We start from the raw sequence: 10,855 nt of genomic DNA on the forward strand, positions 1-10,855 counted from the left end.
GTTCATGCCTTGAATTTTTTTGGTAGAAAATTAAAAAAAAAGCTTGGACAAAAAAAGCAAGTAGTTAGTGGATAGGCAGTTAAAGGTGACTAAAATCATTACTTCATACAAAAAAATTAGCACGTAACTTGGATCCTTTGGAAGAAACATTGAAAATGTGGAGAGAGAATTGTAATAATGGGAATTGTAATATGGCCCCGTTCAAGCTAACACAGCTCCGTTGTTCCAAGCAAATGAATTGGGTTTTAGCCACTATTCTTAACTAAAAATGGTTGATACCATAAAGAGCAAGTAATTGGTGGATAGGTGATGAAAGGTGATTAAAATCATTACTTCACACACAAAAAAATTAGCATTTAGTACTTGACTTGGATGCTTTTGCATGTGGAGGAGGGAGAATTGTAATGAGAATCTTTGCTCAAGCAAACAAATTGCATCTTAGTTAATGCGGCTCCGTTGTTCAAGCAAATGCATTTGGTCTTAGCTACTATTCTTAATTTGAAAATGGTGGATACATTTGATATAACCTCTAATATTTGATAGTATAGCTTGCAATAGTGTGGGTGTGCAAGCCATGGTTTACATCTATTTGCCATGTCAAGGTCTTTGCATTAGTTCCTTGGAATTTCTCTAAAAATTTTGCAATATCTTAAATTCAAATTCACGCATGGGCGTCTCTTTCTGGCGCTCTCTCACTCACAGGCTAGTAAGAGGACAGCCACGCATGGGCGTCTCTTTCTGGCGCTCTCTCACTCACAGGCTAGTAAGAGGACAGCCACGCATGGGCGTCTCTTTCTGGCGCTCTCATTCACACACTCCTAAATAGAGAGTTTTCTTCCTCTCTCTCTCTCTCTCTCACACACACACACACACACTCTCTCTCTCTCTCACAGACACAGACACATACACATACACAAACACAGAGCCACACCGGGGGGGGGAGAGATGGGCGAAATGGGCGTCTCTTTCTGGCGCTCTCATTCACACACTCTTAAATAGAGAGCTTTCTTCCCCCCTCTCTCTCTCACAGACACACACACACACACACTCTCTCTCACAGACACACAGACACACACCGGGGGGGGGGAGAGATGGGCGAAATTGCTCAACGTGAGGAGCGGCTGCTTTCTGAGCTTCCGGGAGTTGAAGACCCTGCATGGTTGAGAGTGCTGGAGCTGGGCTCCTTGTGCTGCTTACCCATGGCTCTGAAGACTGTAATCCGCCTCAATGTCATGGACATTCTCGCCAAACAGCCACACCACCTCCTCTCACCCGCCCAAATAGTATCCCATATCACCAACGTTTTCCACCATCCAACGGCTGCCGATTCTCTAGATCGAATCCTACGGGTATTAGCTTGCCACGGCGTCCTCACTTCCTCCCTAGAGGAAGACTTGGAACACACACACAATCCTCAGTATGTGAGAAAATATGGGCTCAATGAAGTTAGCAAATATTTGGTCAAAAATGAAGATGGTGCCTCTCTTGCCCCAATGATACTCCTCAATCTAGACAAGGTTTTTATGGACGCATGGCATTACTTAGATGTAGCCGTCCTCGACGGTAGCGTTCCCTTCACCAAAGCTCATGGCAAAGATGCCTTCCCTTATGCCCAAGAAGACCTCCACTTCAACAATATCTTCAACTCTGCCATGGCCAACCATACCAAGTTCCTCATCTAGTTTTTCCTTGACACCTATTCCAACTTTGATGATGTCACTACCCTCGTCGATGTGGGCGGCGGGCTCGGATCTTGCTTGAGCATGATCATCTCTAAGCACCCTCACATCAAAGGCATCAATTTCGACCAGCCGCATGTGGTTGCTGCTGCACCGCAGTGTCCTGGTAATATCTCATAAGCCATCATATGTTCATCTGTTCCACCTTAAAGCTTTTCTAGAGTGTCGTGAATGGGTGTGAATGGATAACTAAGTTTTTTTTCAAAGAATGCATTTAAACACATCATGGTTGAACATGTAACTCGTAAATTTCACCATGATTAGGTGTGATTGGCAAAATATTTTGTTATTTAACTCCTTGCCACTTGGTGCTTGTATATGTATACATATATATCATGTCCAACAAGCGCGCACATGCATACGCGCACGCGCATGCACACACACACACACACATAAGTACATACTTTTATACATAAGTACATACTTTTATACATAAGTACACAAAGACATAAGTACATATTTTTATACATATGCTCTATTTCAATAAAGAAGTTCCTACGGGGGGTCGGCCGTTCTGGCTCAGTGTGCTATTTGTTCATATTTCTACTATTGCATTTTATATTATGAAAGGCAACCTAGGACCTTGAGGTGCTTAAAATTTGAAGAAAAACCATAATATAAAGAATTTATGTAAGCACATATGAATGTTTTTTATACCATTTTGAAACCAAAGTGACGCAAAGTCGCATATATTCAATGAACATTGTACATTGTGTATGCACTTTTTAATGACCATTGAGTTTAATCTATTTTTAAAAAAATATGTTCTCCATAGTTGCATGCAACTTCTTGCTTAAACTCTTATAGACTATCATGTTGATGGCTTAATATGAAAGCTAGGTTTATAATTACTAAACATATGCCACCTGCAACCATCTAATGTGAGAATGCAAATCAATTTCCTTTACTACACAGGTGTTGAGAATGTAGGAGGAGATATGTTTATGAGCATCCCCGAAGCCAATGCTATATTTATGAAGGTATTGTTTTTGTGGTCTCGATGATGCAACAGTACACATTATGATTTTTAAAAGTGTGTTGAGTCTACAAGGTCATATCATGGCTCCATTGAAGTTCTTTCCCAAGTTTAACATAAATCATTAAATGCTTAAGCCTTTAAATGTTAAAAAGATGATTTGAATTAATTTCACAAATTTGATGAGCCTTCTATAGATACTCAAATTTATATATAGTACCCATTATCAAATGCATAATTAATAAATATATTAAATAGGGTATTTTTTCTCTCTGTCTCTGTCTCTCTCTAGCATTCTCACATTGAAGGGAGCCAATGTCTTTTACATTAAAAAGACATACATTTCATTATTTTTTCTTTAATTATTTTTAAAGGATCTATAAAATATCTATAATCAAATAGGTCTTTAGTTCCATCTATTTAATTCCAATATTTTGCATGTCTTTTGGGCATCAAAAGACATGTAGCGTAGAGATGGGGTTTCTTCAAATTAAAGCCTTCTTTTTGGGGTATGTAATCCAAATTCCACAAAGGGGCTACATTGTACTAGCATTCCAAATTTTATCCAAATTCAAAGGCAAAATAAGGGACAAGCTTGTGTGTGAGATGCTTCTTAGCCAAGGATGAGGCTGACACTATCAATTTTGAAGCTAACACCCTAAAAGTTGTAGTTCTCTTGAGCACAAAGTCCAAAGAGTAAGATAAAAGTAATTATACCTATTCAATATTCAAGTGTTATTTAAAAAAAGCTTCTTTTTTTCCAATGTGGTCTTTGGGTAAGTGATTTGACTGTAGCGAAGTGTGCGAGTTCAAACTTAACTTTGTACCCTTTAAAGAACCTGATGAAATAGTTCAAACTTGAATTTGTACCTCTTGAAGAATCTGGTGAAATATTTCATCTAAGAAAAAAAGCCTCTTTCTATAGAATGTAGGGAAAGAGATACAACACTAACAAATGCACACAATAGTATCAAAAAGATTGTTTGGGAGGATTTAAAATTTAGACTGATCCAAGCTAGATTGCTCATGCAGTAGTGCTTTCACACAAGTTTTTGAGCATTGTTTTTTTAAACTAATCATGTGCCCTTTTGGAAGCTATTTTGTGGACCTTGAATTCTTTCACAATATGTTAAAAATTTGCAAGCCATATAATGATTTAAATATGTCAAAAATATTTACCTTGATGAACTTTCTTATAAATAAATATAGGCAACAACTTGAGTTTGTGAATTGGGAGCACCAAACAAGCTATTTACTATAGTCTATTTTAAACACAAAGGACTCTATAATGAAGCGGTGGATATAAGTTGTATATATGAGGCCAAGGGCCAAGCATAGCTTGTATTGGGCCAAAGGGTCAAGTATAAGTGGGGACATAGGCTTATGGGACAAAGGCCAAGTAGGGTGGACATTAATAAGTGTGTGAAAAGGGGGCCATGGTATATAGGCCAATGTGAATAGCTAATCACAATTAACTTATACTAATCAAATTTATAAGCTAATCAGCTTTCATGGTAATCTTGCCCTTCTCCCTACTCATGGATGGTGCTCCTACACCCATGTTGTCACTCCATGCTTTGAGTGGCCATAGCTAGTTCTTTGTAGTGGTATTAGAGCTTTCCATTGATCCTATTTTCCCCAAATTTTACCATGTCTTACTCTGCAGAATTTTTAGCCCCTGTTGTGCTCCAAAAAAACCCTAGAATCCCATGGATTTCATCAAATTTCTTGCTCATACTTCAAGTACATGCAGTCAAGCACCTAAACAAGCCTTATTATGGATTCTTGGGCACATTACACATGTGATTTGAACCATGGAGTGGGCGGTGATTTTTAGCATATAGGGCACTGTTTTTTTCATGATGGACCATGGAAGCTTCAATAGCTAGTCTAAATACCTTATTTGACTTAGCAAAGGTGTTTCCCATCACATTTGACTAATTGGAGGCCCTATTTCTTGAGATATCAAGCTATGGAACTCTCCAAAAATATGAAAACAGAGGTCCACATTTTTCTTCCTAAGAAAGGTATTTTTCACCATACAATCATTAGCAAGGCTTTGAGGTAATCTTAAAGCATTTGCTAAGCTTCTCCTTGCATTTCTTGCTTGAATCTTGGAGTTATTCTTCCTTGAGATTTAGGGCTTTCTTCCAAGAAACCCTAATTTCTTGACATTGGCCATTTCAACTTGCCATAACCTTGTCTAATCATCATTATTTACACTAGTGATGCCATTACACAAGCTAATGCTTCAAATAGACCAATGATCAAGACATTTGTCTCAAGTTTGAGGGTTTTTTTATCAAATCCATACACCATTGTATGTCATTGGAACCATTTGATGCTTCTTCAATCATTAGTGTGACATTCAAGCCATCTCGATGCTTGGGAATGTCAAGATACATGCCAATCCATATGCCTTTTTCTTCACCTTATTTGTTGCATTGATGTTGATGATGGAGCTTGGGAAGTGAAAGTATAGCATGAGTACATGCTAATGCAATAATTGGAGTGTGCATGAGTTCAGCAAGCATTGTAAGTCATCATACTTACACTTTTGAAGTTCAAATCACACCTCACATCACTTTGTACCCACATTCTATTTCTAGAATCTAGATTTGTGTGAGGGTACCTTGGCAATTGGTTGGAGAGGCCAAGGAGAGCATGGCTTGAATCTTCCTTTCCCGTGAGTGCCGTGGTAAAGTGGTAAGGAAGAGGATTAGGTACTCAAAGTGAAGAAATGGCCCTAACTCTTGCCATTGGACTCTAGACTTTGGTAACAAGGTGGGAAGGCTTGTTGGGAGATTAGCAAGCAAAGATCTCCATCAATCTTCATCGACCCAATGATCACATGTATTATGCCATTGGTCAATGCATTATGCAATGAAGATATGCCTTGATGCTATGCCAATTGCCAAGAGAACATTGCTTGTGGTTTGAGTACATAAGAAATTTGAGATTCGGTCACTAATACAAAGGAGACCATGCCAATTTTTTTCAAAATTTACATGCATGGTTGGGATTGAGGGCAATTGTGGACACATATAAGTTCTTTTGGATGCCAAAGATGCTTGGAAGAAAAGGATGGTACATGTGGAACATGCGGAAGGAAAATGGGTACCAAAGGAGCTCTTGAGCAAAATCTATAGATTCTCAAAACCCTAATTTAGTAAAATTACATTAGGTCTAGAGTTTGGGTGATTATATAGGCTCTTATTACTCCTTTATACCTTCCCAAAAAGCCTTAAACCTCTCCGTTCTGACATCATTTGGATCCCTAACTTGCCATTTTTCATCATTGGAGGGGTTAACAGCCAGAATCAGCGAGCTATCTGGGACAAATGACATCATAGGATGGATGTATAAGGAGTGATGGTCACATTCCATTCAAAGAAAATACTCATCGAGGCAGTGCTTCAAGACCTCATGTTGAGGAAGATTTATTTGGTGAGTTTGAGGATTATAATCATTATGTGGATGGGCCTATGCATATAAGCATGGTGACTGTCATGGCAATGGAGATAAATTTAAGGGTGTGAAGGATACGATCTTCCTCTCAAAGTTTAGTGGAAAAGGCACTAATAATGATGTATTTGAGGAGTGGGTCAATAAATTGGATCTCTATTTTGAGATGAACCCTCGAAGTGAAAAAGATATGGTTTACTTCGCCACTTTATACTTGGAAGGGTATTCTCATGCATGGTGGAACCATCTCCAATCATAAGATTATGAGGCCACAAGTTGGGATGCTTTCAAAGAAGATATGAGGGACACATTCACTTCCAAGATGCACAAGGACAAAATGGTTTGTGAATGGGATGATTTACAACAAAGATACATGAGTGTGAAGGAGTATACACATAAGTTTCTCAAACTTATGCTTCATGTTGAAGGTTTTAGTGAATAATTCAAAATATTCAAGTACATCAAGGGCTTAAATAATGCAATTGGAACGGATGTGAAGGCATAAAGACCAACAAATCTCAAGGATGCAATGATCTTGGTTGAAGTATATGAAGAAAAGTATGCAAATGCATGGGTGAACCGTCGGCTGGATTATGGGTCAAATGCTTTCACAAAGCCATCTCCTACTACTCCAAATATACCCAAATTTCCTATCGTCTATGGTAGTGGTGGAAAACCATACAATGTGGGTGCTTTCAAGGGTGGAAATACTTCTCAAAAGTCTTCACAAGCGGGTGCAAAGCCAACTAATGATGGGGTCACCAAGACCAAATTTGTGAAGGAAGACCGCATTAATGAGATGAGGGGAAAAAAACTTATGCTACAAATGTGGTGGGAAGTATAACAAGGAACATTGGAAGGATTCCAAAGCCCACAATGTCAAGATTAATATGGTTTATTTGGAGTTGGTAGATGACACTAATGACAAAGAATTGGAGCCATTTGAAGAGCCATGTGAGTTTGTGGGCCGACTATTCTTTGGATCCGGGTGGGGAGTTTCCTTTTGACCCCGGTGGCTCTCTTGGTGATCTTTAGGATTATGATGATGGCTTACCTCATACTTTGAGTGCTACAAATGCATATGAATACAATAATTCTCTTTTTTCCATATCCAATGAATCTTATGCCGGTTGCAAAGGGGCACATATATTGAGATTCAAGGCTAAGGCCAAGGGAAGAGAAGATGCATTTGTGTTGGTGAACAGCGGTAGCACACATAGTTTTGTGAACTATAAATCATTGAGAAATCTGAAATTGTACCCGGATGCATTGGAAATGAAAAGAAAAGTTGAAGTAGCAAATGGGGATAGCATGAATTGCACAATGATTTGCAAAAATGTGAAATTGATGTTCTCAAAAAAAGAGTACACTTGCAAAGCTAAATTGTTAGTGCTTGATATGGGGCCCATTGATATGGTTTTGGGGTGTGATTAGCTATCAACTCTTGGAACCTTTTCCATGATTTGAAACAAGAATTTTTGAGGTTTATGCATGGGAAGGAGACCATTACATTTCATGGTTTTGGCCCCTCAAAGTTAACCTTGATCAATAGCACACAACTCAAGAGGGAATTGAAGAAGAGTGGCTATGTGTATGTTTTGCATCTTTGTAAGGATGAAGACAATGAAAAAGAGAGCAAAGTTACACATGAGGGTATGAAGAAGTTACTTAAAGAGTATGAGTATGTGTTTCATATGCCCAAGTGCTTGCCACCAATGAGGAGGTTGATCATGCAATTGAGTTGGAGCCAAATGCAAGGCCGGTCAACAAACCTCCATATAGGTTGTCAAAAGTGGAAAAAGATGAAGTAGCAAAGCAAGTCAAAGAGCTCATTGATATTGGTTGGGTGGAACCGAGTCAATCGCCATTTGCATCACCCGTTTTATTGGTGAAGAAGAAGGATGGGACTTTTAGAATGTGCATTGATTATCATGATGTTAAGAAAATCACCATCAAGAATAGGTACCCAATCCCAAGAATAGGTACCCAATCCCAAGAATTGATGATCTTTTGGATGAATTGAAGGGTGCCAAGTTCTTCATCAAGATTGACTTATGGTCCCAGAAATGAGCACAAGATGGCATTTCGTACCGAAAGAGATCTCTATCATTTCATGGTGATGTAGTTTGGTTTATGTAATGCACCAGCCACTTTTCAAGCATTGATGAACAAAGTGCTACAACCATTCCTCTTCAAGTTTGTATTGGTGTTTTTCGATGATATCTTGGTGTATAGAAAGAGTGAAGAGGAGCACTTGGTTCATGTGAAGGAGGTATTTGATGCATTGAGAGCCAACCACTTGTATACCAAAGAAACAAAGTGTACATTCATGGCAAAAGAGGTGGAATATCTTGGTCACATTGTGAGCATTGATGGCATAAAGGTGGACCCCAAGAAGCTGGATGTGTGAAGAATTGGCCTGCTCCCACCAATCTCACTCAAGTGAGGGGATTCTTAAGTCTTTCATCATTCTATCGCCGGTTCATTGAGAGATATGCACATATAGTGGCTCCTTTGATGGATAAGTTGAAGAAAGAGGCATTCTTTTGGGGTGCAATGACAAAAGAGTTTTGGGAGCTAAAAAAAATGCTTACTTCAACACCTATCTTGGTATGCCTAGATTTCTCCAAGCTCTTCACTATTAGAGCGGATGCATGTGGAAGAGGAATTGGTGTGGTTTTGTATTAAGACCATGGATTCATTGCTTATGAAAGCCATAAAATTGATGACAAAGAGATGGAGATTCATGTGTAAAGAGATGCTTGCTATTTTGCATGCAATCAAGAAATGGCATCACTATCTTTATGGAAGAAAATTCTATGTGCAAAGTGACCATAGGGTTCTTCAATTCTTCCTATCTCAATCAAACCTCTCACCTAAGCAAAGAAGATGGTTGGCTACCCTTCAACAATATGATTTTGAGATCACATATACGAAGGAGAATGTGGTGGTGGATTCACTCTCTAGAATGTGGGCATGTTCTTTATCGGTCATCACTCACGGAAGTGCATAATGATTGGGTTGATGATATTCAAGAGGAATATATGCTTGATGATGATGAGGCTTCACAAATAGTGTAGAAATTACAGCATGGTGTTTGTGATGATTTACCTCATTTTTTATTGCATAATGGTCTCCTCTATTATAAGGAAAGGGTGTATCTTGTACCCCACTCATCCTTCAAGAAACATAAACATACAAGATTATTAACATGATCGAAAGAAAAACACTACTCTTACAAAAAAACTACAGAACACGTAAGTGAAAAACATAAATATGTAAGATTATCTTTGACATGCTCTAGGGAAAAAAAGAACTCGTACAAAAAGACTAGAACATGTGTGTATGTATGTATATACGTATATCTATGTTATGGATATTTATATTTATAAACTCTTATATATCACCATCAATATTATAATTGAGATTTATCTCTACCTAGATGCTTTCAAGTGCAAGTGCACTGTTAAAATACATGCACACACCACTTTTGTAACTTCATTAACATGCAGTTGTGCACCCCAATGAAATTGTGATTTGTGATGTATAATTGAAATGAAAGAACTAAAAAGGAGGTCAATCAATCTAAAAAACAAGCTTCCTTATTGCCATGATTTGTGTTGAGGTTTTTTATGAACTTGAGTTAGTTAGCGAAGGCACTTAAAATATATAGATTCAACATTTATAGGGGATCCTTGAGTTCTTAACTAGGAACATTTTTGCTAGACTTGACACATTATGTAGTTTAACTGAGTTTTAAAAATATTCAATCATTTCTTTTATAAGAAATAATTACTCCTTACCTCTATTGTGATATGTTTTGGCAAGGGCAGTGGATATTGCATGATTGGAGTGATGAGAATTGTGTAAAGATATTGAAGAATTGTTACAAGGCTCTTCCAAAACAAGGTGGTAAAGTGATAGTGGTGGATGCTCTACTTCCATATGGATTGGAGAGTGGGGCAAGGACCCGTGTAGGCTACCACCTTGACATCCTAATGCTTGCTTACAACAATGGTGGCCGAGAGCGCACCCATCAAGAGCTTCTTACCATTTCTAAACTTGCGGGTTTTACACGCATGCAAGTTATCTCCAAGATAAATGAGTGTAGTGTTGTGGAACTTTACAAATTTTAAAGAGGCTCTCTCCTCCTATATGACACCCACAAACTCCATCTATCTACATTCATAATACATTAGCTTTCATATTGTGACATATACATCCCATCATGAGGTTCCAAACCTTTTGATCATTCTACAGTGTCTGAATGGGTTTATTTTTGTTGTTGTAACTATATGGATATTGAATTAAAAATTTCCATCTTCAACATACATACATGGAGAATCACATCCTTCTTAAGCTTCTTGAATGAATACACTCTCTAAATATAGAAGAAGAAAAACTTGTAGATTATGGATTTAGCTTGAAGATGTTCTTACTTTATCAAACATTATAGTTCAACCTTATTTGTGATAATCATAAAATAGTTACACTTTTCTAAAATATAACCTTGGTGAATGTGCATATTGGTGTATATTTGATTTCAATCACAAGATTTTAAATCTAAATATCCATGCAATACATCACCATATTTTCTACAAGTCTTAATGCCTAACAACAAATCCTTTCTATGAAAATGCTATTTTTTTAAAAGAAAAACGCATGTAGGTTTAGG

The 10,855-nt window shown here is 37.9% G+C and overlaps 1 protein-coding gene across 1 annotated transcript; it reads left to right on the forward strand.

Annotated features, from left to right (window-relative positions):
* Nucleotides 1-864: 864 nt before the first annotated feature.
* On the forward strand, nucleotides 865-10,511 carry LOC147640719 (caffeic acid 3-O-methyltransferase-like). Its single transcript, XM_086814561.1, has 3 exons — nucleotides 865-1,845; nucleotides 2,655-2,719; nucleotides 10,014-10,511. Exons 1-3 carry the CDS (start codon nucleotides 1,764-1,766, stop codon nucleotides 10,314-10,316), a joined length of 450 nt encoding a protein of 149 aa, XP_086670687.1. The 5' UTR covers nucleotides 865-1,763; the 3' UTR covers nucleotides 10,317-10,511.
* Nucleotides 10,512-10,855: the final 344 nt, after the last annotated feature.

This window comes from Cibotium barometz, chromosome 2 (genome assembly GCF_041138505.1).
Source record: "Cibotium barometz isolate CiBa-2024 chromosome 2, ASM4113850v1, whole genome shotgun sequence".
In the NCBI taxonomy this organism is placed as follows: domain Eukaryota; kingdom Viridiplantae; phylum Streptophyta; class Polypodiopsida; order Cyatheales; family Cibotiaceae; genus Cibotium; species Cibotium barometz.

What these genes read in the sequence shown, in the direction of transcription:
- LOC147640719 (XM_086814561.1), top strand. Translation starts at nt 1,764, where the DNA reads ATGATCATCTCTAAGCACCCTCACATCAAAGGCATCAATTTCGACCAG. An exon ending in TGCTGCACCGCAGTGTCCTG is followed by an intron (nt 1,846 to 2,654) that starts GTAATATCTCAT and finishes TTTACTACACAG; the next exon opens with GTGTTGAGAATGTAGGAGGA. An exon ending in CCAATGCTATATTTATGAAG is followed by an intron (nt 2,720 to 10,013) that starts GTATTGTTTTTG and finishes TGGCAAGGGCAG; the next exon opens with TGGATATTGCATGATTGGAG.